Source organism: Trichomycterus rosablanca, chromosome 5 (assembly GCF_030014385.1).
Source record: "Trichomycterus rosablanca isolate fTriRos1 chromosome 5, fTriRos1.hap1, whole genome shotgun sequence".
Classification (NCBI taxonomy): Eukaryota; Metazoa; Chordata; class Actinopteri; order Siluriformes; family Trichomycteridae; genus Trichomycterus; species Trichomycterus rosablanca.
In genome coordinates, this window is record NC_085992.1 from 24,323,340 (window position 1) to 24,351,067 (window position 27,728).

The 27,728-nt window shown below is 39.0% G+C and overlaps 1 protein-coding gene across 1 annotated transcript in view; it reads right to left on the bottom strand.

Moving 5' to 3' along the window:
• Positions 1-14,244: 14,244 nt before the first annotated feature.
• The window catches only part of zmp:0000000760 (collagen alpha-1(IX) chain), a 34,842-nt gene continuing 21,358 nt past the window's right edge, over positions 14,245-27,728 (bottom strand). Inside the window, exons 20-26 of the mRNA XM_062996349.1 lie at positions 26,583-26,627; positions 26,438-26,470; positions 25,331-25,477; positions 24,118-24,294; positions 21,963-22,053; positions 17,001-17,078; positions 14,245-14,493 (exon numbers count right to left, since the gene is read on the bottom strand). Coding sequence (XP_062852419.1) covers positions 14,279-14,493; positions 17,001-17,078; positions 21,963-22,053; positions 24,118-24,294; positions 25,331-25,477; positions 26,438-26,470; positions 26,583-26,627 — 786 coding nt within the window. The 3' untranslated portion in view covers positions 14,245-14,278. The remainder of the gene's footprint in view (positions 14,494-17,000; positions 17,079-21,962; positions 22,054-24,117; positions 24,295-25,330; positions 25,478-26,437; positions 26,471-26,582; positions 26,628-27,728) is intronic.

The following is a 27,728-nucleotide window of genomic DNA, read 5'->3' on the forward strand; positions in this document are numbered from 1 at the left end:
GCAACATCAGCAGGCCTGATGAAAGACTCTATCAAACAGAAAGATGGGGTTTAACATTGTAAACCTTCTAAGCTTCTGGCATTTGACATTATGAACTAAGAAAGGATGCAGAGGCGGTAAAAAGGTGGTTTAGTAAGGAAACGGTTAACAACCTATGTATGTGGGTTTGAAATATGTGTTGCTATTAGAGTATAAAATATTGACAGATGAACAAGGTAATCAGGGACTCAGTAAACATTTACCAACAACTTTCTGTCACATTAGATGTTCTCCATTCACACTTTCAGTGCTGTAAATTGATGATCTTTCAAGAGAATGTCCAACAACCAGGGAGTTGACTGGTCTCAGTGGCATTGATGTGAGAGGGCAGTGCCTGTGTCAGCAGACAGTTGTTTACATTTACATTAACTGCATTTAGCAGACGCTTTTTATCCAAAGCGACTTACTGTGACAGCATAATAGGTGGTCCGTCGAGTTCGACAATGACATCTATGTGCAGGGGTGGGTTCGGAGGTGGCTATGGAGTCCAAGATGGGAACGGCAAAGACGTCCGCATTGGGGGCAGGGAAACTGGCCTGGAGATTTCAGTGCTGCTACTGCTGCTTTCTTTTTTTGCACATGCCTCAGAGATGCTGGCACGTTGTTTGTCCTCAAATATCTCTGTTGCTTTATGCGTCAGGGTGTGCCACCCAGTTCGGTCCTGTGCGCACTCCTCAAGCTGCTTGGGGCTATTCCAGTGTGGGCGATGCTGGCCTTGCACATGTCATTGCACATCTCTGGTGTCATTGCACATCTCTGGACACTTAATGTCAAGACACTTTTGTAATTTTTCTATTATATTACATATTGCATAGATATTTATTCCTACCAACATTGTACTGCAATACTTACTTAATATTTCTTATGCACCTGGAGCCTATTTAGTTAATAATTTTTAACTGAGTCTTTTTATTTACTTAATACTTTTTTCTCTTGTACCTTGAGCTGTTGTAATACTTGACTTTCCCTCTGGGATTAAAAAAGTGATCTATCTATTTATCTATCTATCTATCTTGATAGATTTAACCTGGCAGTGGGCTTAAAGCAGCAACATTTTGATTACTAGTCCAGTACCTTAACCACTAGGCTACAGTCTAAAGTGTGTAGAGATAGGATAACAGTGAAAGAAAATAATTAAAAAAAATCTCTAAATTCTTTTTGAATGTTCCTCTACTAGCAGGGAGGTAAGAATGTTGTTAAGAATCAGTGAAAAAGAAAACAAGACAAACAAGTAATTAGACATTTAAAGTGAAATTACTATGTGGTTGAAGACAAATGAAATGGAATTAAGACAAAATCAACAATACTGCTAGATCTGTATGTTTAGGGTAGTTATAAGTCAAGTTGAAAGTTCTTGGATGCTGAATTACCAAAGACATTTTAGTTTTAGGTTGCTAAGCACAACAAAAGGACTGTATTTCTTCAAAATGAGCAAAAGGGAAAAACAAGCTGAGTAAAGTTGTCAAGATGACCTGAAGTTCAATAGACCACAATGATATGAAGTTAAAAACATAGTAATTGGGAAAAATCTAATCAAAACCCATAAAGTTTAGTGAAAGATTAAGTAAGAAATGTCCTAGCAACAGTTCTGGGACTATGTGTAATGTGGACGTTGTGGAAAGTGCTGCAGGTGTGAACATGTTCTTTGGGCTAATCCGAGTCACCAAGAAATAAAAAAGAAGACCAGCAACATAAGCATTAATTAAGTCAACTTTGGGCACAATGTACTGAATGTTCCACCAGCCTTTAGCAGAGGAGAGGTAGATATAAAAGTTATATGAAATCACCTCTGCAGGACATGTATGATGACAGGAATAAATAGTACATAGTTATTTATGACAGTGTGAGAAATCAGTTGGTAGACTGCACAGAATGATGTGTGGTTTTTCTTAGTTTTACGATCTTCAAAAAGTTTCTGCACTTTTAGATTTTTTTTGGAAATGGTGAGGGTGGGAGAAGTAGTAACTGATCGTGTCTGAGAGACTGAGAGAGCTTATAGTCCGGATTTAGTGCCATCTGATTTTCACCTTTTTGGACACTCAAAGAAGCTTTAAGGGTAGGAAGATTTTCATGTGATTATGTGATAGCAGCGGTGCATCAGTGGCTACGCACTCAACCAAAAACATTTCTTGCTGATGGCATTAAAAAGTTGGTACGACGCTGGGACAAATGCATCGGAAGGTGACTATGTAGAAAAGTGATGCAATTTTTTTTTTTTTTTGGAAATTGTTAATAAATAGAGCTAAAAAAGAGTGCTGAAACTTTTTGAAAGAACCCTCATAATTTAACTCCTGTTGGTAATTCCACTTGTCTTTGTGCAACAAAGTATTCTAGCAGACTAGGGCAGTTAGGCTGGCAAACAGTAGTAAACTTTGCTCCCAGAATTCCCTTACAATTGATTAATAGTTGTTGGTACAGCCCGATAGTATCTATGCTAAACCTTACTAAGATCTGTAAATGTATGCTAATGAGTTAAGAAGAGCTTGTGGTTGCCTAGTATACAATTAAACCAGCTTTTGATTAAAAAGTACCGGAAAAATAGGAACTATATTCTATGGGACACCTTTACAACCCACACCTTTAATCTATTCTATCGAACACAAGTTTTAAACCCAGGTTTCCCATGGTTCTCCATTTTATTCCAAGCTGGTCTATAAATTATTTTATAATTTTTTTTAATATGCTATAAATAAAACTACAATTTCCTGTATGTTATTACTTATTCACTTGTCATATTAATGCTAAAAATCTAAACAAAAAATTTACAGTCTCAAACATCATATCTCCATTGCCAGTGCCTAATAGTATAATTGGTACTAGTAGTAATAGTAGAAATAGTAATAGATCAATAGTATTTCCTTTCTATCAGTTAACAGTTTAACAACCTTTTATTGACCTCTAACTTCACTGAGGTTCTACACATATTTTCCTTATTTTAGGTCATTACAAAAGTCTAGCAGTAATGTAAATTAAATTTGACATTTGTTAGCAAAATGTTAGTCAGTACAGTAGAGAATACTCCCTAACATTCCTCAAAAATGGTATATCTCTGTGGAATTTGGTTGCTGTACTTCTTCTTGCTTCATCTTGAAAATAAATCCTTACTGGCCAGCAGATTTCAGCCTGACCCCAGGATGAGTTATTTAACTGCTCAGTAAGCTTAATTACAACTTTGAAATTATCCATACATTGTTTGAATTGGTTTAGATAATTAATATTTTCTGCTTTATAAGTACAAACTTAGAGGTCATTCTGCTTTACAATGTTAAATAAAAAAAAGTCAGTACAGTATGGAAAATGTAAGCTTGACTTTTATTTCATTGCAGACAGTTTGAACCCACGTAATTTATTGTTTTGTCTTGTCAGCTTCATTCCATTTGTTAATATACGTCCAATCCTGCATTTCAGGCTCTGCAACACATTCCAAAAGAAGTTGGAACAGAGGCAATGTAGGGCTAGTAATGAGGTAAAAAGTAAATAGTGATGTGATTTCAAACAGGTGATGTCAACAGGTGATTGCAATCATGATTTGGAACAAAAGCAGTATGCATGAAAGGCTGCAGAGTCTTTGAGGAGCAAAGATAAACAGAGGTATTCTAGTTTGTCAACAAATACATGAGAATGTTTAAAATGTTTAAAAACAATGTTACTCAAATAAAGATTGGAAGGGATTTGCATATTTCCCATCTACAGTGCTTAATATCATTCAACATTTTTAAGGAAATTTCGAACTCGTCGGTTCAAATCAGTTACGACCACTGCTGGCTGATGGAGCCTGCACAGAGTCGATCAGGGTGTGGCTCTCCATACACAAAGCTGATCTGCATGGGAACTCGCCTCGTGCAGGTGAAAAGATGCAGTCAGCTACTGCACACATGTGTCAGTCTCGCTCTCCTCAATCAGAAGTGGAGATCAGCATTAGTAGAGAGGAAGCATAATGCAAACGGGTAATTGGATATGACTAGATTGGGAGAAAAACTGGGAAAATGCAAAATAAATAAATGAATAAAACAATTTAAGGAATCTGAAGAGGGTATAAGCCTAGGCTAAACGCCTGGGATCTCTGCTCCCTTAGATAGCACTGCATCAAGAACTGTCATTCATCAAAACCTGATATAACCACATGGGCAAAGGATTGCATTGGAAAACCTTTGTCAATCACTGCAATACAGAGTTACATTCCCAACCAAGGAGGATAGGGGTCCCTGCTGAGTCTGGTCCCTCTCAAGGTTTTTTTCTGTGATTTTAAGGGAGTTTTTTTCTTGCCACTGTCGCCCTCGGCTTGCTGAACAGGGGTTTTTGGACTGTCGGTCCTGGTTTCTTTGAAACAATGTCCATTGCAAAAAGTGCTATACATATATACCTGACTTGACTTACATGCACAAATGCCATTTTAAACTTTACTGTGCAAAAAAAGAAGCCTTATGTTAACCATGTCCAGAAGTGGCATCAAGTTCTCTGGGCATCTGAGATGGACCGTCACACAGTCTACAGGAATCAGTATTTCAAATATATGTGAATATGTGCTTTGGACCAAAGACAAAAAGAACCATCCAGACAAGTCTAAAAGCCAGGGTCTGTCATGGTATGGGGCTGTCAGTGCCCTAATTTACACTTCTGTGATGGCAGCATTAACACAGAAAAGTACATTGAGATTTAAGAGCATCATATGTGCCTTTAAGAGAGCATCTTTTCCATGGGACTTCCATGCATTTTTTGACAATACAATGCAAAACCACATGTTGCAACCATTACAATGTCAGTGATGTGAAAGAAGAGGGTGCAGGTACTGAACTGGCCTGCCTGCAGAGAATATGTTTAAGCATTGTGAAATTATACATGTGAAAACGACAACCTTGTGCTGTTGCACCCCTTAAGATGGGTTTTCAGGAGGAATGGGACAAAATAAAACCTGAAACATTACATCGTTTGGTATTCTCTGTGCCACAACGTCTTTTAAGTAATGTAAGGTAAATACTTTTTTTTGTAATGTGTTGCATGTCTGAAATGCAAAAATGGATGTATAATAAGAAATGAAATAAAGCTGACCAGACAAAACAAATATCATACTGTTTTTTCCATTGCATTTTACATACTGCCCCAACTTTTGCAGATTTTTGATTGTATGGTTAAAGGAATTTTTAATGACAGAGATAAAAAAAAGTAACAGCCAACTTTTAAGCACCAGGGGGGAGCCAAACATTATATTAAATAGCCCACTGAAATGATCGAAAATAATTAAAGCCATAAACTCACTAATGTACTGGGGACTGAACCATTTTAACTATCCAGGGGGTTTCCACTCCTCCCTTCTTCATGCAAAGCCCTGACATTCTCTCCATGTTGGGGATTCCCTTTTATGATTGACTGACAGTGTACCCATGTTCTGTGGTTTTTCTTATAATAATGCATTTCAAAATTATTTTGGGTTTACAGAGGAATGTCAGTCGTAATGAGACACAAACAAATCTATTTTTATTTGTAGCAGTGTCACACGCAAGGAGCTGATAACCACTCTAATGTCTACAGCATGCTGCTACTGCAAAGACTGTCAGGCTGTGGAAAACTGCATGTTACATGGTTTGCAGATACAAAGAGGATTGTGCCTTATTTCATTTTTTTTTCTTTTTCAGTGCTTGCTTTCATCGGAAAATGGGAAATATTTAAAATCCAGCAATAAGAAACTGTTCTCAACAAACCTTGTTACACAAACTTGTTGCACCAAGTGCATCTCAGTCTTATTGAATTTTTCACTTGCAGCCAACTTAAATATTTAAACTACTAAGACGTTAACATCACATAAACTCTGATCAACTTTAAATCAAAGCAACCATGCAGATGTACACTATTTAATTACAAGAATATTTAAGGCAAATGGAAAAGATTTACCTGAACATAATGTTTGTGGAGCTGGCTTCCTGCTCAGTGAGGTCTGTCTTATGCCCTCATTGATGATCCATGGCCAGGTTCTGCAGAGTTCTAGCCCAGTGGCGGTGGGTTTGAGAAAGCTGCTAAGTCACAGTTGTTGCTCCAGTGAATAAGCCTGCCCTTTCCTTACACTCTCTCTCTCTCTCTCTCTCTCTCTCTCTCCTCTCTCTCTCTCTCTCTCTCTCTCTCTCCTCTCTCTCTCTCTCTCTCTCTCTCTCTCTCTCTCTCTCTCTCTCTCTCTCTCCCTCTCTCTCTCTCTCTCTCTCTCTCTCTCTCTCTCTCTCTCTCTCTCTCTCTCTCTCTCTCTCTCTCTCTCTCTCTCTCTCTCTCTCTCTTGCTCTGTGTGTGTCTTTGGAGAGCAGCCACTAGTTTAGTGAAAGAAATGCACATAGATAAGGAACACTGCATAAAAAAAGTGAAAAGAGAGATACAATAAACTTTTTATTCAAACAGCAAGGATTTGGAACAGATATGCATGAAGAGGAAAGGAACAAGCATTAGGGGTTTCTGGACTTAATCTTAAGATTAGATAAGTGTCCAGTGTTTAAAACCTCTTCTGTTTACATTTGGAAGAGAAAATAATTAATATGACTAAAAATTTACTTTTCACGGTGTATCAGGCATATATTAGGCACATAATATTATTTGTGTTGAGGCTTAATCCTAAACTAAGTTAAAACTGAAGCTGTAGACTATCAGTACACTATACATTCTACATGTATACTATATAGTATACATATATAGTATACTATATAGTGTATACTGATCAGCCATAATATTAAAACCACCTCCTTGTTTTTACACTCACTGTCCATTTTATCAGCTCCATTTACCATATATAAACATTTTGCAGTTCTACAATTACTAAATGTAATCAATCTGTTTCTGTACATACTGTTTCAGCCTGCTTTCACCCTGTTCTTCAATGGTCAAGACCCCCAGAGGACCACCACAGAGTAGGTATTATTTGGGTGGTGGATCATTCTCAGCACTGCAGTGACACTGACATGGTGGTGGTGTGTTAGTATGTGTTGTGCTGGTATGAGTGGATAAGACACAGCAGTGCTGCTGGAGTTTTAAAATGCCGTGTCCACTCACTGTGCACTCTATTAGACACTCCTACCTAGTTGGTCCACCTTGTAGATGTAAAGTCAGAGACGATCGCTCATCTATTGCTGCTGTTTAAGTTGGTCATCTTCGAGACCTTCATCAGTGGTCACAGGACGCTGCCCACAGGGCGCTGTTGGCTGGATATATTTTTGATTGGTGGACTATTCTCAGTCCAGCAGTGACAGTGAGGTGTTTAAAAACTCCATCAGCGCTGCTGTGTCTTATCCACTCATACCAGCACAACACACACTAACACACCACCACCATGGCAGTGTCACTGCAGTGCTGAGAATGACCCACCACCCAAATAATACCTACTCTGTAGTGGTCCTGTGTGTTGACTGACTAATTATTTGCTTATAAAGTGGTACCTTGAAACTCTACGTCAGTTGGTTCTGGGGGTGGCATTGAGTTTAAAAGGTATTAATTAATTAAGGTATTTTTTTCCATGGTCCCATTGAGCTGCTTAAATTTTAGGCTAATGTAAAATAATGGGGTTGTTTTTGACACATATACACTGAAAATAAAACAAATGTAATATAAAAAACATACAATAAAAAAACAATAAAACCTGCACTTTACCTTTACTTTTTTATTGTTTCCTTATGCTTCTTAATTGTGGATATGCTTGATCTTGCAATACTGTATTTCTTAGGGAGTTCAATAAAGGCATATTCACATTAGAAGCAGCAAAACAGCTTTTACACTGGCTGTGATGTTATTTCCTATGGAGTGTGGCAGTGCACAAAGTTTAACGTGACGTATTGTACTAAAACAACGAGCGAGGAATTTCATTAGTGGAGAGAACTTATGAGCAGTAATAATTAAGAGAGGTTCAGTGTTTCTGTGTCATTCTTTTAATACATTGTAACATTGAGCTTTTTTTAACAATAAGCATAGACTCTTTCAGAAAAGCTGATTCTCACATTTTCTTAACACCTAGAACTATAACACAAGTTTAAAAGTGAAACAGGAGGAAAATCCAGATTAACACAGATACATGTGGAGCTTTCAGAGTGAATCTGACGGTTATTCCACTCAAATGCATAATTGTTTTATATTCGCACTTTGATGACGTTTTACCGCACCGCTTAAGCCAAGTGCTGAACAAAGCGACAGTCACACACACATCGAGTTTAAGGTATACATCAAGTTCAAGGTTACTAAGGGCATCGACTAAGGGCATCAAGTTTCAAAGATTTCGAGTTTAGGGGGCATCGAGTTACAAGGTACCACTGTATTATTTAACCTGTTACCTGTGTATCTTTTTACATTTTTATCTCTGTTTATAAACATTTGTCTAGGACAGGTTTAAACCACAACTTTTGTGTAAGAATAAGATTGGTCACGTTTTTACAGATTACAAGCAGTTGGCTCTTCTTATTGAAGTTGGGTCTTCATGTCACAATATATGGCCAAAAGTATGTAGACACCCTTTCTCATTATTGACTTCAGGTGTTGTAGATACATCTAATGCTGACATGTATGTTTCTTCTTTTTAATTTGAGGGTCCTTCCAGTTGCAGCATGACAGAGTAAGGTCCAAAAAGACATGGTTTGGTGGCCTTCAAAGTCCTGACCCGAATAATTTTTGGGTCACAGACATAGATAGAACAAGCAAAAAACTTTACAGACAGTTTCCATGGGCAGGGATTAAACCCAGATCCCCAGGACCTGTGTTGCTATAAAGCACTCATTCTAACACCTGTGCCAAGATGCTGCCCTAGAGCAGTTACTTATGTTTTAGCATGTGGGCTCATGTACTGTAATTATTAAAAATACAAATTAAAATACTCTGAAGATGTTTATAACTTGATATTTATTTCATTTGTGCATATTAAAGTTGAAATTCCCTCGTTGAGATTTGAGGAACACTTCCATATTATTGTGCAAAATATGTGCAGAGAGTTGGGATGTTCTGGAAAATGTTCATAAGCCAACAATCTATTGGCAAAAGTCTATTATATCCTGTATCAAATGAAAACCTGAGGCTGCTTTATGTCAATTTCAGGGTAGGTTCTTTTTTTATCTCAAATTTTAATCTTACATTTTTAGTAAAAGCTTTATTCTGGTCAGGATCATAATGAATCCCTTATACAGTAAACAAAATATGGGACCAGACATTACCATTACAATAGAAGGCATTACACACTTACTTTTACACTCACACCTATTGGCATGTTTGGGATATATATATCGCCTAGGCATAACATTATGACCACTGACAGGTGAAGTTCCCGGTCTGCAGTGGTCAGTTCAGTATCTATCAAAAGTGGTCCAAGGAAGGAACAGTGGTAAACCTGCGACAGGGTCATGGCCCGTGTGGTCCGATCCAACAGACGAGCTACTGTAGCTCAAATTGCTGAAGAAGTTAATGCTGGTTCTGATAGAAAGGTGTCAGAATACACAGTGCATCGCAGTTTTTTGTGTATGGGGCTGCATAGCCGCAGACCAGTCAGGGTGCCCATGTTGACCCCTGCCCACTGTGAAAGCGCCAACAATGGGCATGTGAGCATCAGAATTGGACCACGGAGCAATGGAGGAAGGTGGCCTGGTCTGATTAATCACATTTTCTTTTACATCAAGTGGCTGGCCGGGTGCGTGTGCGACGCTTACCTGGGGAACACATGGCACCAGGATGCACTATGGGAAGAAGTCAAGATGGCGAAGGCAGTGTGATGCTTTGGGCAATGTCCTGCTGGGAAACCTTGGGTCCTGCCATCCATGTGGATGTTACTTTGACACGTAGCACCTACCTAAGCATTGTTGCAGACCACGTACACCCTTTCATGGAAACGGTATTCCCTGATGGCTGTGGCCTATACAGTATATATATATATATAAATTTTTGACACAGCCTTTTTTTTCCAGAAAACTCACAATAAACTTATTAAAGAACATAAATTTGAGATTTTTTTAACCAAGGAGTGTGTTCTAGTCATTTAAAACAAAAACAGAACAAAACACTAAGTTGCTTAAGTGTAAATTCTACACATATCACGTAATAAACAGTGATGAATCAGAGCACCACCGAAGCTTATCTTATTAATTCTGTGAACAGTGTTTCCTTACTGTAAACCACCTGATTGAATAGGCATGTGGGGGTAATGAACAGTCCAGGGAGCATTTTTCTCTTCTCTCCACCCACTAACTCACTGCCTCTGTCTTCTTAAATTCTACAGAGTCAACATTTACATCTCTTGGGACAGCCTCCACTCCACTAGTAAATGATTCTAAAACACTGAATCCAGACAGGAATAACACTTAAGCATGAATATTCCCACCATAAGTCAAAATTCATATGCTTATTCAGCTAACAATCTGCTGGACTTGGGTGTCATGTTTCCGAATCCAGATTTCTGAAAGTTGTACAGCCCCTGTAAAGGCCCACCTGCTAATCCCAGCAGGACAGCTGCTCCTATAACGAATTAGGGGAACTATGATTGGGAGCTATGGATTTGGGAGCAATGATTGATGTGTTCACAGAACATAATGCATTAAAAATCTGTTGCGGATGTGCTGGGGAGTCTTCTCACTGGGTTTGCTAGTAATTGAACTGGGCTTGTAGAACATATTCCATTTGAATATAAATTTGTTTGCTAAACAGGCCATGCTTGTTTCCTGAGTAGAAAAAATAGTAGTGTATGTGACAGCAAAATGATGGATTTCAGAGTGGCTGTGTAGTTTGGACTTCCTTACGGCTATGAGTTTTATGTCAGGGAGCTGAGAAACACGTTATACTTAGAAAAAAAGTCATATTGGTGTTTTATGCAGTGTAAAGATTACCCACAGTTGACTCATTTTCTAAAAAACTATAGATTGCTATTTTTATTTGCTTGCGTTTTAATTTAAGGCTTTTTATGCTTAGTAGGCTGGAAAATAATTTTAAAATAACAAATGAAATATGTGATAAAGAGATTTACAGAAATACCCTTGTACCTGAAACACACTTGTTTGTTTTGGAGAGTCCCATTTGATGGGTTGTAATAAATCAAAACTTAATAAATTAAACTTATATGATCACTTCTGCACTTTTGGTTACAAGAGATCAGTGTGATGTGTAGCCCAAAATAAATTATTATACAGACAGAAAGAGAAGAAAAAAATGGAAAGAAATTAAAGAGTTTCCATGGAAGAAATTGGTAAAGCATTTCGGGAGAAAAAACTGCAACGCCTCCTTTCTGTTTCTGAGACTATTGGATGCTCATACAGGCCACATAAGAATACAGGGGAACTTTTCCCTAACTGCTCCATTGAGATTTTGTCTAACACAGCCTGATAGAACATTGTTGCGCAACAACAATATTTCTTGGAGCTATTTTGGACAGGGTTTTTACTAGGCTTTTGGTACTATCTTAGCCAATTCCTTAATTCCTTCAAAATAATAAACAGCATTTAAATTCACTTGATTCCACATGCTTTTAAGGAGGACTTCCTGAACATTTATTTTTACTGTCTTTGCTTGCACATTTGAGTTCTACAGTTTTATGACAGGGATATACTAACAGAACCTATTGGATTTTCTTCAGTATTAGGCAGCCAGGTCACTAGATTACATATGCACCAGGTATGTCTGACGGCAACCATAGAATATATGCTCATGGAACAGGCTGGCACTTGAAGCAGTTCCACTCAGTCCTGTGATCTGCATCTGTCCAGTTACTGTCTATGTAACCCCAAAAGACTCTCATAGCACTTTTCCACTAAAAGAACCCTGGTTCTTGAACCGGTTCTGTTCAGGTTTCTTCGAACCTTGGTGTTTTGTAGAGAACCGACCTGCGTTTTCACCAGTTTTTGGGAACCATGCATGCTTCATCAAAGGTGGGCAATACACAACGAAAGTAAAGAGTAGTGATGTGATGGCAGAGCGTGTAGATTACCTGCGATTTTACCTGCATTTGTGCTGTTGTTACAGATGTTTGTTCGTATGCAAAAAGCATTGCTCAGCTATTGGTAATAAGAAGATGTTGACGATTTGACGATTTGACGATTTGCTCGGCGCTCGGCTTGAGCGATAAAACATCACACGCCCACGGATGACGTCAAACCAAGTATTCTGTGGTGCCAGATTAGAATGCTAGTTCGCTGTCTGGAACCTCTTTTTTCTGTGGAAACACGCGGAACCGATTCAAAATCAAGTTCGCAAACTGGAACGGAGCCGGATTAGTAGGTTGATTTTTTTACTATAACTTGCCACTAGGTGGGATTGACTGAAAGCCTATGTGAGTGTGTGTGTGTAAGTCGATGATTAAGTGATTACAATGTTCCCATGTCCACTGGGTGTTTTGCCTTAAATCATGTTTCTAAAATATAGCCCATATTCACTGCCATCCTGGTCAATAACAGCTGTGAATACATTAAAAATAAAGTAAAAACCTAAAGAAATGGTCATTTATTTATATATTTTTCATTTATTAAGAGATTAAACTGCTTTAGAGTTGGAGTTGGTCTAGTGCCATCATAACGCAATTGTCTCAAGGCAGGAATACACCCTGGATAGTCCATTGCAGGGTAACACACACTTACCCATTCACACACTATTAGACCTAGAAGAATTTAGGAGCTGCCAGTCAACCCTCTGTAAATTTCTGGAAGCTGGGAGTAAACTGTTGGCAGAAACTTCTCACAGACAGTGACCACAGTGTGGTTTGAGCACAAGACCACAGGGCTGTTTTGCATACCACCTGCTGCACCACCATGCTGCTCTCCAAAAGAAATGTTTTCTGTGTACTTTGTGCATCTGGACTTGGTAAATAAAGGATTCCATTATCAACATTAAGCATTTGCTTAAAGAAATTGATTTTATTTTCATGTTTTACCTCCATTTTATCCTGGTCAGGGTTGCAGTGGGTTCTCTGCCTATGATAGACACTTCCTTTTGAACCTTGTATTTAACTATATAGATGCTCCATATTCTCTGTAGCCAGAAAAAATGACATATTTTATTTTCAAAACAATTTGAAATGTGAACTCATCATACCATTTCCATTTAACATTAGACCATTTAAGACAAGCCCAAGAAGTCAGCAGCATTTCTGGATGTTGATTATTTATAGCTTCCACTTTCTTAACCACAGTCTTAACTTGCATTTGTAGATCCAGTGACAAACTACATCGATCAGCCATAACATTAAAACCACCTCCTTGTTTTTACACTCACTGTCCATTTTATCAGCCTCACTTACCATATAGAATCACTTTGTAGTTCTACAATTAATGACTGTAGTCCATCTGTTTCTCTGCACGCTTTGTTAGCCCCCTTTCATGCTGTTCTTCAATGGTCAGGACTCTCCCAGGACCACCACAGAGTAGGTATTATTTGGGTGGTGGGTCATTCTCAGCACTGCAGTGACAATGACATGGTGGTGGTGTGTTAGTGTGTGTTGTGCTGGTATGAGTGGATCAGACACAGCAGCACTGATTGAGTTTTTAAACACCTCACTGTCACTGCTGGACTGAGAATCTGTCTCTGACTTTACATCTACATGGTGGACCAACTAGGTAGGAGTGTCTAATAGAGTGGACAGTGAGTGGACACAGTATTTAAAAACTCCAGCAGCACTGCTGTGTCTGATCCACTCATACCAGCACAACACACCACCACCATGTCATTGTCACTGCAGTGCTGAGAATGATCCACCACCTAAATAATACTTGCTCTGTGAGGGTCCTGTGGGGGTCCTGATAGGGGGTCCATTATAGAACAGGGTGAAAGCAGGCTAAAAAAGCATGCAGAGAAACAGATGGACTACAGTCAGTAATTGTAGAACTTTAAAGTGCTTCTATATAGTGGAGCTGATAAAATGGACAGTGAGTGTAAAAACAAGGTGGTTTTAATGTTATGGCTAACCAGTGTATGTTAAGCGACAAGTATTCCAGACCCCTTTGATTATATTCATTACAGAATCATGTCAGTTTTTAATGCAGTGATGCCTGATAATTCAAAGGTCACCGCATAAATGACTGCTTCAAAAGCTTCAAAGTTATTGTTTTCAAAAGAATATCTCTTTATTTTTATGATTATTTTGCTCTGAGTCTTACAGTCTTTTTTTTGTACAGTGGGTTTATGTTTCTATTTACATCAGTTATTTATTTACTATACAAATGTAATTTTTATTTTTTTTCTTTCAAGCATAAAATTATAAAAGTGACCAGTATGTCTTGTTTTTTTTATTTCTTTTCTTTTAGTTTGCTGACTTGCATCATGGTCGTGTCCTTAACCTCTGTGGTCGCTGGGATTCCTGTGGAAGGACTCCATTGGCAGTTCTATTGACCAAAGCACACCCTGAAGTAAGGCAAACCCCAGGAACACCATGTAGTCCAGGATGGCCTCTTAAACCAGGCCTGCCAATATGGCCTCTCTCACCCATCTGACCTGGACGCCCATCATATGCTCTGCCAGGTCGTCCACGCTGACCTGTAAGTAAAAAGACTTTGTGCTGAGAACTTGTCTTATTAGTAAGTTAACAGAAATGCATGATTTATTAGTTTGTAGCAACATTAATGGTAGTTAAGAACATGACTCAAACATATATATGTATTTATAGTTAATATCTGACGGTCCATTGTGTGCAAAACTGTGAATACCCCTGGTAACATATTCTCGTTTCTATTTAGAAGATAATTCTTGCTATATACTGTGTATACACACATATACAGTGGGGGAAATAAGTATTTGATCCCCTGCTGATTTTGTAAGTTAATCAGTCAATCACCCTCACTCTGGAGCTCCATGCAAGATCTCACCTGGTGGGGTAAGAATGATTCTGAGAAAGGTGAGGTCAGTCCAGAATTACACGTGAGGAGCTTGTCAATGATCTCAAGGGAGCTGGGAGCAGAGAAATGCTGGATATGACCCCAAGAACACCATCCCCACCGGGCATTTCTTTGCCTCCAAACACGGCGAGTGGAGTTGATGCCAAAGAGCTCAATTTTGGTCTCATCTGACCATATCACATTCTCCCAAGCTTTCTCTGAATCATTCAGGTGTTCATTGGCAAACTTCAGACGGGCCTGTACATGAGCCTTCTTGAGCAAAGGGACTTTGCGGGCACTGCAGGATCTCAATCCATTACGGTGAAGTGTGTTACTAATGGTTTTCTTGGTGACTGTGCTCCCAGCTCCCTTGAGATCATTGACAAGCTCCTCCTGTGTAATTCTGGGCTGACCTCACCTTTCTCAGAATCATTCTTACCCCACCAGGTGAGATCTTGCATGGAGCTCCAGAGCGAGGGTGATTGACTGTGATCTTGTATTTCTTCCATTTTTGAATTATCGCACCAACAGTGGTCTCTTTCTCACCAAGCTTCTTGCTGATGGTCTTGTAGCCCATTCCAGCCTTGTGCAGGTCTACAATCTTGTCCTTGACGTCCTTTGATAGCTCTTTGGTCTTGCCCATGGTGGTCGAGAGATTTGAACGGAAGAAACTGATTCTGTGACAGGAGTCTTTTATACAGGGACAGGACTAATTTGTGTGCCTCATGGGCACATAACCGGTCTGTGGGGGTCAGAATTCTTGCTGGTTGGTAGGGGATCAAATACTTATTTCCCTTAATTAAATACAAATTAATTTATAACTTTTATTTCATGTTTTTTTTCTGGATTTTTTGTTGATATTCTGTCTCTCTCTGTTAAAATAAACCTTCCATAAAAATTATAGACTGTTCAAGTCTTTGTAAGGGGGTAAACTTACAAAATCAGCAGGGGATCAAATACTTATTTCCCCCACTGTATATATATATATATATATACACCAATCAGTCATAACATTAAAACCATCTCCTTGTTTCTACACTCACTGTCCATTTTATCAGCTCCATTTACCATATGGAAGCACTTTGTAGTTCTACAATTACTGACTGTAGTCCATCTGTTTTTCTGTATACTTTGTTAGCCCCCATTCATGCTGCTCTTCAAAGGTCAGGACTCTCCCAGGACCACTACAGAGTAGGTATTATTTGGGTGGTGGATCATTCTCAGCACTGCAGTGACACTGACATGGTGGTGGTGTGTTATTGTGTGTTGTGCTGTTATGAGTGGATAAGACACAGCAATGCTGCTAGAGTTTTTAAACACCTCGCTGTCACTGCTTGACTGAGAATAGTCCACCAACCAAATATATCCAGCCAACAGCGCCCTGTGGGCAGCGTCCTGTGACCACTGATGAAGGTCTAGAAGATGAGCAACTCAAACAGCAGCAATAGATGAGCGATCGTCTCTGACTTTACATCTACAAGGTGGACCAACTAAGTAGGAGTGTCTAATAGAGTGGACAGTGAGTGGACATGGTATTTAAAAACTCCAGCAGTGCTGCTGTGTCTGATCCACTCATACCAGCACAACACACACTAACACACCACCACCATGTCAGTGTCACTGCAGTACTGAGAATTATCCACCACCTAAGTAATACGTACTATGTGGTGGTCCTGACCATTGAAGAACTGGGTGAAAGCAGGTTAAAAAGGTATGTAGAGCTTCTATATGACAAGTGGAGTTGATAAAATGGACAGTGAGTGTGGAAACAAGGAGGTGGTTCTAATGTTATGGCTGATCGGTTTGTGTGTGGTGTGTATATATATATATAAAAATTGTGCTGCAACTTTTGTACTTTTGTTTTATTTCTCATTCTATTTACTAGGCAAATAAAATTACTGCTTCTTTCTTAAAGCAACCTTCTTTATCAAAATGTTGGTTTATTTTGTTATTATTTATGTACTGAACATCACTTTAAATGCAACAGCAGAATCTCACCATTATGTAAAAACTAAACAACCAACAGCTTTTCATGCAAACTAAAATACAGCATCCAATCCTATTAAATGCCTCATATTTTGGACTCATATTATCTTTAACAAGGTTTATAATAAGCCTAAACTGATATTTACAAATGTATTACTAATTTACAGTATGAGATTAGCTTACCCTTTTGTCCCTGGTCTCCAGTATGACCAGGTAATCCATACCCTTTAGGACCCTTGTCTCCATTCTCTCCTGAATCACCTGCAAAGCAAAAAGTATCATATAAAACCAGACTGTAATCTTTGGATGGATATGTGGAATGCCCTTAGAGAAGAGCTGCTACACTAAAACATGTTCATTCTGAATAACTGCCATATGTGCCACTGAGGTCACTGCTAAACGAATGTCAAAATGCCTTGTAAATAATTAATTTACTAGGCTGCAGCCTGTACAATATTTTTGGAAAATTGCACAAATGAGTACAGATGGCTTCCTAAATTTATGATAGGAACAGCGGCAACAAGCATTACATGTAATAAGAAAAATGCAGAGGTGAATAAGGTTTTCATTGTTACACTGTTCTGCAGTGTTTCTTTTGTTATACGGGTGCATCCACTACCCCAGGCCTACTGTAAACACTGATTGCTAGAATCTTTGTACAATTTACCCACATACATTCATTCTCTATAAAACAAGTGGCATAACAATATGACCACCTTCTAATATTGTGTTGGTCCCCCTTTTGCTGCCAAAACAGCCCTGACCCGTTGTCATGGACTCCTAAAGGTGTGCTGTTGTATCTGGCACCAAGATGTTCGCAGCAGATCCTTTAACTCCTGTAAGTTGCGAGGTGGGGCCTCCATGGATCGGACTTGTTTGTCCAGCACATCCCACAGATACTCAGTTGAATCAAGATCTGGGGAATTTGGAGGCCAAGTCAACACCTCAAACTCGTTGTTGTGTTCCTCAAACCATTCCTGAACCATTTTTGCTTTGTGGCAGGGCGCATTATCCTGCTGAAAGAGGCCACAGCCATCAGGGAATACCATTTCCATGAAAGGGTGTACATGGTCTGCAAGAATGCTTAGGTAGGTGGTACGTGTCAAAGTAACATCCACATAGATGGCAGGACCCAAGGTTTCCCAGCAGAACATTGCCCAAAGAGTCACACTGCCTCCTCTTGGCTTGCCTTCCTCCCATAGTGCATCATGGTGCCATGTGTTTCCCAGGTGAGCGACACACACCCCCGACCATCCATGTGATGTTTACCACTGTTCTTTTCTTGGACCACTTTTGATAGATATTGACCACTGCAGACTGGGAACACCCCACAAGAGCTGCAGTTTTGGAGATGCTCTGACCCAGTCGTCTAGCCATCACAATTCGGCCCTTGTCAAACTCGCTCAAATCCTTACGCTTGCCCATTTTTCCTGCTTCTAACACATCAATTTTAAGGATAAAATGTTCACTTGCTGCCTAATATATCCCACTCACTAACAGGTGTCGTGATGAAAAGATAATCAGTGTAATTCACTTCACCTGTCAGTGGTCATAATGTTATGCCTAGTCAGTGTATGGTAAATCTGTCTGATAATGTTCCTTTGTCCACATGCATTTTAACCCTCTATGGTACCGTGTTGCCTCCAGGCAACATAGCCTATTGTAGCTTTTTTAAATAAAAGTAGACACCCATTTAATTGATCATTGCTATCTCAGGGGAGGGGAACTGAAAGACTAACCAATGAAAATGCAAAAAAGTGGTCGCATGACCCACAGGAGTCAATTTTGCTTCATCTTTCAGCACATGTGACCATGACAGACAGCCCTGTATTCTCTCTAATAAAAAGTGCATTTTTCACACATTTTAATCCAGATAATCACCAACAAAAAATCTGATTCACCTTCACTGGTAAGTAAAGAAGTATTTTCAAAAACATTACATGACATACCATCAAATATATCATAGGAAATTACAAAAAACTGCATGTTGCCTCGAGGCAACATTGTACCATAATAGAATACCATAATTGCATAAGGCCATACCAGGTCCAGAACTGTTTACATGTACAGTGTATCACAAAAGTGAGTACACCCCTCACATTTCTGCAGATATTTAAGTATATCTTTTAATGGGACAACACTGACAAAATGACACTTTTACACAATGAAAAGTAGTCTGTGTGCAGCTTATATAACAGTGTACATTTATTCTTCCCTCAAAATAACTCAATATACAGCCATTAATGTCTAAACCACCGGCAACAAAAGTGAGTACACCCCTTAGTGAAAGTTCCTGAAGTGTCAATATTTTGTGTGGCCACCATTATTTCCCAGAACTGCCTTAACTCTCCTGGGCATGGAGTTTACCAGAGCTTCACAGGTTGCCACTGGAATGCTTTTCCACTCCTCCATGACGACATCACGGAGCTGGCGGATATTCGAGACTTTGCGCTCCTTCACCTTCCGCTTGAGGATGCCCCAAAGATGTTCTATTGGGTTTAGGTCTGGAGACATGCTTGGCCAGTCCATCACCTTTACCCTCAGCCTCTTCAATAAAGCAGTGGTCGTCTTAGAGGTGTGTTTGGGGTCATTATCATGCTGGAACACTGCCCTGCGACCCAGTTTCCGGAGGGAGGGGATCATGCTCTGCTTCAGTATTTCACAGTACATATTGGAGTTCATGTGTCCGTCAATGAAATGTAACTCCCCAACACCTGCTGCACTCATGCAGCCCCAGACCATGGCATTCCCACCACCATGCTTGACTGTAGGCATGACACACTTATCTTTGTAATCCTCACCTGATTGCCGCCACACATGCTTGAGACCATCTGAACCAAACAAATTAATCTTGGTCTCATCAGACCATAGGACATGGTTCCAGTAATCCATGTCCTTTGTTGACATGTCTTCAGCAAACTGTTTGCGGGCTTTCTTGTGTAGAGACTTCAGAAGAGGCTTCCTTCTGGGGTGACAGCCATGCAGACCAATTTGATGTAGTGTGCGGCGTATGGTCCGAGCACTGACAGGCTGACCCCCCACCTTTTCAATCTCTGCAGCAATGCTGACAGCACTCCTGCGCCTATCTTTCAAAGACAGCAGTTGGATGTGACGCTGAGCACGTGCACTCAGCTTCTTTGGACGACCAACGCGAGGTCTGTTCTGAGTGGACCCTGCTCTTTTAAAACGCTGGATGATCTTGGCCACTGTGCTGCAGCTCAGTTTCAGGGTGTTGGCAATCTTCTTGTAGCCTTGGCCATCTTCATGTAGCGCAACAATTCGTCTTTTAAGATCCTCAGAGAGTTCTTTGCCATGAGGTGCCATGTTGGAACTTTCAGTGACCAGTATGAGAGAGTGTGAGAGCTGTACTACTAAATTGAACACACCTGCTCCCTATGCACACCTGAGACCTAGTAACACTAACAAATCACATGACATTTTGGAGGAAAAATGACAAGCAGTGCTCAATTTGGACATATAGGGGTGTAGTCTCTTAGGGGTGTACTCACTTTTGTTGCCGGTGGTTTAGACATTAATGGCTGTATATTGAGTTATTTTGAGGAAAGAATAAATTTACACTGTTATATAAGCTGCACACAGACTACTTTTCATTGTGTCAAAGTGTCATTTTGTCAGTGTTGTCCCATGAAAAGATATACTTAAATATCTGCAGAAATGTGAGGGGTGTACTCACTTTTGTGATACACTGTATGTGCCATGAATAAGATTTTGTAATGCATTTATAAAAATATGTAATTCAAATACTACATTTACAGTTATTATGATTTAATACAGAAGATGAATCCGCAAGTTTTCTATGGCACTTAAAAAGGGTATAAAGAACAGGTGGTACTTCCAGTTGTTGAGAGTGAGGATGAGATGTTATATAGTGATGAGGAAGATGAGGTCATAGTGACAATCCGGCAGGGAGAGAGTGAGAGTGAGAATGGAGATGAGGATAGAGATGAGGATGAAGATGATGCAAAAACCCAGGTTGTTCAGGCATTGTAAAAGTGCAGTGCTCAAAATGTGCTACTTACCTGTGTTTTTCTATTGAGAGGAATTGCTTCCTCAACTTTCATAAGCAGTGAGGGCCGTTAGTGATACAGGAGATGTTGTGTATGTACATGCAGGTCCTTGTGTGTGTATGTGCATTCTTGTATAAAGTGTATATTAGGATGAGGTTATTGTGGTTTTTAATGTTTTACCATGAAAAAATGATAATTTGATGATATGATGATTTGGTTATATTTGTGTTCCATGATGGTACAATGTTGCCTGAGAGCAACAGATGGATGTGAAATGTGACGTTTTATTAAATACAAAATGTGTAATACATTGAAAACTAGATAAATATGTTTGTTCAAGTGTTTGGTAAAAGAAATTGATGTTTTCAATAAATCTATTTATTGTTTCTGCATGAAAATATAAAATATTTCAATTGGTCCATTATGGTACGATGTTGCCTTGAGGCAACAAACTTTTAATAACTAAATACATTTAAAAATAATTCAAATGTTTTTTTGATATTGTTATAGTGACCAATTTTAAGAAGGAAAAACATCACAAATATTTTTTTCCTCATTGGTATCATAATGCGTACCATAGAGGGTTAACTGTATTTATTCTTTCATAATTTTTTTTCATGTTATTGGAATAGGAATGTCACAGCTGGCTATCCATATTACAGTTACTCATTCTTCTTTTTGGCTCATCCATTGCCTGTTTTCTCCTAATTCATCTCTGTTTCCTCACTGCTCTTCCTACCCTGCATGATGCACAAACACCCACAGTGGCCCAGAAGGCTAGCACATCCGTCCACCAGCACTAAAGCTACCCAACACAGATTCTTACACAGAGCTTTTTAACGCATATGACGCTTTAACACAAGCTTGTATTTCATCATCACTTATGTCACTTATGACTTGATCAGACAATTGGAGTCACTGTTGCAGTGGCAAGCAGGTGATTTCCTATTCAGTTTTTCCCCCCTGACACCAGACACTGTTGTGTGCTGGTAACACCACTAAGACTCTGACTGTTGGTGGGCTAGCACACTTGATATTACATGTATTCTTAGCTGGCTTAAAAATAAATAAGATAATTAATTCATGAATTAATTACACAAAAGAAATAATTCATTACCTCGTTTTCCTTGTTTTCCTAGATCACCAGGCTCTCCATAGAATCCTTGTTGCCCCACTTCTCCATCAACACCATCAGTTCCAGGATTTCCCTAAGTCCCATCAGACAAAAGTCATACAAAAATCATTTAGTTTGTTTACGTTATCATATGAGACTAAGAGCAAATTTAAAATACTGTGCAAAGGGTATTTGCCAAAAAAAGACCTCACAACAGTGAAAAGTGGAAGAGGTTTTAACCCTTTTACTGTACATTGTTACTATGACATACCATTTCTCCAAAACTTTCCAGGTAAATTTTCTGTGCTAAACAACACCTTGAAAAGACCTGTTATATTTGTATTATTTTTCATAGTCATCTGTTTAAGTCTTGTGTGTGTGTGTGTGTGTGTGTCTGTGTGTGTGTTTTTTTATGCATTTTCTTTCCATTTTCCTCCCGATTTAGCACACTCAATTTGTTTTCCACTGCTGAGGAACACCCGATTGCATCCGAGGAGAGCACGTCGCTGTACACGCCTCTTCCGACACGTGCACAGCCCTCCTCCTCTCGCCCATGCATTCCCACCCACATAGTCCGGTCCCCATCCTGCAGATACGATGAACAATTAGTATCTGCTGCAGGCACTGCCAATTATGCCCGCCAGATGGCGCCAAGCCGACAAGTGACAACGCCGAGTTTTGAACCAAGGAGTTCAGAATCTCGGCGCTGGTGTGCTATCAGAATATCCCGCTGCGCCACCTGGGTGTCTTTTTTGTGCGTTTTTGACATACCCAGTTTTTAAAGCTATTTGTAATAGTAAATGTATAGTTTAATTTTATAGAAAGCCTTTGGAAGTTTTAGAAAATAACAGCATCTACAGAATTGGATGACAGCTTTCTTAATGAATTAGAGTTTTAGCTTTTAAATGGAATAGTCTAGAGCTGTTTATCACAGTCTCAATCAAAACATTTGTTTTTGAAATTGAATGTCCAACAAGCTCATGGTCAGATGTCCAAATACTCTTGGTCATATAGCATAACTGGACAAAGAAAGTTGGGTATCTTTGGATTTATACTTTTACAAAATGGTGAGTTACATTTCTAATAAAACAACAAAACAACACGAATAAATTTCTAATTTTTAAGAACAAAAGCCAAGGTAAGCAGCAATGATGTTTTGTGTTTCTTTTGTTTTGCAGTGAAAACAAAGCACAATCAAATATTTCACGTTTTGAGTTTTGTTTAGTTGTTTAGAAGCAAAACAGCCAGTATAGATGTGATTGTGAGATTCTGCTTGTTTGATTTAAAAAAAATGTCAATTAGTTGTTATATTATTACAAATTGTAAAGTATATATTACAAAAATTAAATACTATAATTAATCAAAATGTACATTTTTGTTTTTGAGGTAACATGAATAAAATAAGTTACACTTAATTATATTGCTAAAAAAAATACTGTGTAAAGTTAAAAGGTTACATTGTATATTTTACCTTTTTATATTTACATTTTGTTTGGGTGTTGCCCTACTTATTTAAGTGTTATAGTAGAATGTTACATTTTGTATCATGATTGTATCATCTTGTTCGTAGTAAAAGATAAAGTTCTTTCTTCAGGTCTTAAAAAGACAGAAGTAATAAAAGCATAATCCTGTGCTGCAGGCTTTCATTACCCTGCAGAGTCAGTTTTAATCACTGTCTACTTTTGATGTCTTCATTTAAAGAATGATAAACTTATCAGCCTTTAGGCTACCTAAGAGAACGTGTTTAAGATTCCAAGGGAAAAGCGTTTATACTTATGTGAAGAAGAAGGTTTCTCTCTAGTGATTATTAATTCAGACCAAGTGCCTCTGTCTCTAACTACCTCCTTGCTTTTAAGGAGGCTTGGAAATTTTGAATGTTTAAATTCCACATTGTAGCCTGTTGCCAGGAAGTGCAGCATGTTCTTATGAGAACTGCACATGTATGTAACTTGGCCCTGATGTATGGAGCATGTTCTGCTTGAGTTTACCATGGAACAGAAGTCTTTTGGCATTTAATGGAGCTAAAAGGCATAACTTATGACTGTGTAATGTCTGAATGAAACCACATCTAAAGCTTGCTGTCTCCAGACATGATTAATATTATCCTAGAGTGTTTTACTATCCTTGATTTAATGCCATTCAAAAATGGGTAACTCACAGGTGGTCCATGTGGTCCTTTTTTTCCTGGGGGACCAGGGGCACCCATTGGCACCTCGCCATAGAGTGGACACACGGCAGCACATGTCCGTTTCACAGAGTTGGCAAAGGTAGACATCTGCTCCAGCACAACTCGCTTGCAGACCTCAATAACATGTTGGGCAGATAGTGTCGGGCCCTGCAAAGGAGACCATAGCTACATTTATCACTGACTGACACAAATGTGCCCACATTATTCCAAAGCTTAGGAAATGGCAAGTGTTGTAATAATGGAGAAACAAATACAGACAAAAACCTTTTACCGGAATCATTACAGATTTATAGCCCAACCCAAATGAAAACCTTACCCCAGGCTGCAGAAACCTTGCTAATAAGAAAGTGTTTACTAGTTCTCTGGATACATAATGGTTGCCACACATTCCATGCATGCAACATTTGCACTATGGCAGTAACTTTGAAGTTGCACGGGTGCTGTGAATGGTTAAAGCAGAAGTCAGTAGAATCATACTACATTTGCTTTCACATTTACTTAACTGTTATTTAACTTAAATTGTAAATTGAGTATTTTTAACCGGTGATATTTTTTAAGTATGGTAACACAGCTTCTAATAATTAAGAGGTGGGTTAGTAATTAGGGTGCATGTAAACATGTATATAAAACAATTATTTAAATATATTTTATATGCTTCCAACTTTGTGGCAACAGAGACACTCCCGTGTACCACACCATTCCACATGGCTTTGCATCTGTGCAATGACTTAATTAAAGAGTTCAGTGGGACTCAGGTGTCTTAACTGCAACTCCAATTAACACCATTGGGATAAACTGGAATATCCAGTGTGAGCCAGGCAATGCCTGTCCTGAGAAATACTCATTAAGTACATGGGCACAAAATCCTACAGATGCACTACAAAATCTTGGGGAAAGATGACTAGTATAGTAACAAAAATAAGGCAATAATTTTATTATTATTTTGCAATGCCACTTGGGTGGCATATTTTTTCTTTCTGTGGGAACTTAGAACCCTTATGAAGTGCCTGAAATAAGCAAGCTGCCCTAGAGACAGTGTGATGGCTCTTCTCCAGAGTGGACCCCACGTTTGGACCCACACTGGGAGCGGGCTGCACCACTTGGTTAATTAAATATTTTTGCTATTCTTAATATAAAAAAACAGTAAACTGACTGGTAAAAATGACATTTTTGCATTACTCACTGGTGGCCCTGGAGGTCCTTGAAAACCATCTGGCCCTTGATCTCCAGTGACACCTTGGGTCCCAACACTGCCTTTGTGACCAGATTCTCCAACTGGGCCTCGCTTCCCCTGGCCTCCCTGTGGCCCTAGTTCACCTCTTTCTCCAACCTTTAACATACACAATAACAATATACCATGTTCCTTGACCTGGTAACCAATTGCAGGAATAGACTTTATAGAGATACACTAATTAAGTAGAAAAGGTTAATTGTAAAAAAAAGAAATTTGATATTCAGGAAAAAAACAAGTGATTTCAGAGAATTAGTGGTAGTGTTACAGGTTGGGCGGCACGGTGGCTTAGTGGGTAGCACTGTCGCCTCACAACAAGAAGGTCCTGGGTTCTGTCCAGATCCTTTCTGTGTGGAGTTTGCATGTTCTCCCCGTGTCCGCGTGGGTTTCCTTGGGTGCTCCGGTTTCCTCCCACAGTCCAAAGACATGCCACCAGGCTAATTGGAAACACTGAATTGTCCTATAGATACCTAGCCGCTAGATGCACAAACCAGTGCATTGTAGTGCCGGTCCCAAGCCCGGATAAAATAGGGAGGGTTGTGTCAGGAAGGGCATCCGGCGTAAAAATTGTGCCAAATCGATGCGCAGATCATGATCCGCCAAAGCGCTGACCCCGCAACCGAGCGGGACAAAGGCCCAGGAGAAGAAGAAGAAGAAGTGGTAGTGTTACAGGTAATACACTGTTTTGGTCAATACAGCTTTAACTATGCAATTATAAAAACAGTGAACAAACATTTACATTACATTATCATTTTCAGCATTTAGCAGACACCGTTATCCAAAGCGACTTACAGTACAGTTACAGTATACAATCTGAGCAATTGAGGGTTAAGGGCCCAACAGCAGCAACCTGGCAGTGGTGAGGCTTGAACCAGGAACCTTTTGATTACTAGTCCATGAATATTCTTAGAGCCACAAACAGAAGGAAATGTAATGTTAGCATTTTCCACTTTTAAAAGTCAAATTTTCCCAGTCCCTTCAAACCAAATGAATTCCGATGGTCAGATCTGTGCATATAAAAACAGTAAACAACTTCTGAAACATTTAGAAGATCCTTACACTTCCTTTGGGACCTTTTACTCCTGTCGCTCCCTGCATAAACAAAAAAAAAGTAAAGCTTAATGTAAAGCTTAACAACTGTAAAAATACAAATACATAGAACTTTTTTGTGCAGAATATGTAATAAATATTTGTGTTTTAATACCTTTTGGCCTTTTACTCCTTGAATTTCAGGAATGCCAATGTCTCCCTATAAGATACACAAGTGAATACATTATTATAAAAACAGAACACTTTGAGCAGCTTTTAGTTAGACCAATCAGGGTCCTAACACAGAGTTTGAAGACCCCGCCCACATATTCCTGTCATCCCTCCCTGCAGGCACTGCCAATTATGCCCACTAGATGGCACCCAGCCAAACCGGGGCAATGTAGAGTTTCGAACCGAGGAGTTTAGAATCTCGGTGCAGGTGTGCTAGCAGAATATGCTTTTATTGCTTTAAAGCCTTTTAAGCGCTTTCATGTTTATCAATCTTATTCCTGGGGTTTGAAAATACATCAATTTACAATAATGACCTAAAATTCCCTAGAAAAATTATCTACATGCATTCAACTTTTTTTTTTGGAATGGGACTTTTTCTGGGTAAATTAAGCATGGCAATTTTATAAGGTCAAATGTAAGAAGAGCACCAACACTGGCATGAGAACAGAGAAGTTACTGTTTTTAGTCAAAGATACTTTGTTGTGTGGCTCTTTTACTGTGCCAGATGGTTGCACATGATCTCTTTTTGCCAGTGCAGGCCAGAGATGACACCATGATTAAAGAATTTAAAAATGTTAGATGTCTACAATCATGTTTACTGTACTGTACTGAACTGTAACTTGTCCACCTTACAGCACATTACAGGTGCTCTCAGGTTTTTTTAGAATGTTGGCTGCAAAGTACATAATCGTGCCAGTGAAGAATTGCTTATCTAACATTTAATTACGATTTGTCAAATGTGCAATCATTTCCCATGGCATGTGTAAATTAAGAAAAATAAAAGGCAAGTATTAATCTAATGCACAGTTTTAGCTGTAGAGGTTAAGAACAGATGTTCCTAATCTTTTTTTTAAATGCTAAAAAAACACATTACTAACCCAAATCGACAGTATGGAAAAAGCAAATAAAAAAGAAATGTAGTGTTTCTTACATTGACTTTTGTTTCAATGCAGAAACTATGAACCCAAGATGTTTTATCTGTTTACCCATTAACTGAAATGCTGCCATTCCTTCTTACAACACTGAAAAGCTGTTTTTTGGCACTGAGGATACCAAGCAATGAAGTCTGCAAACACATCTTAAAGGTATG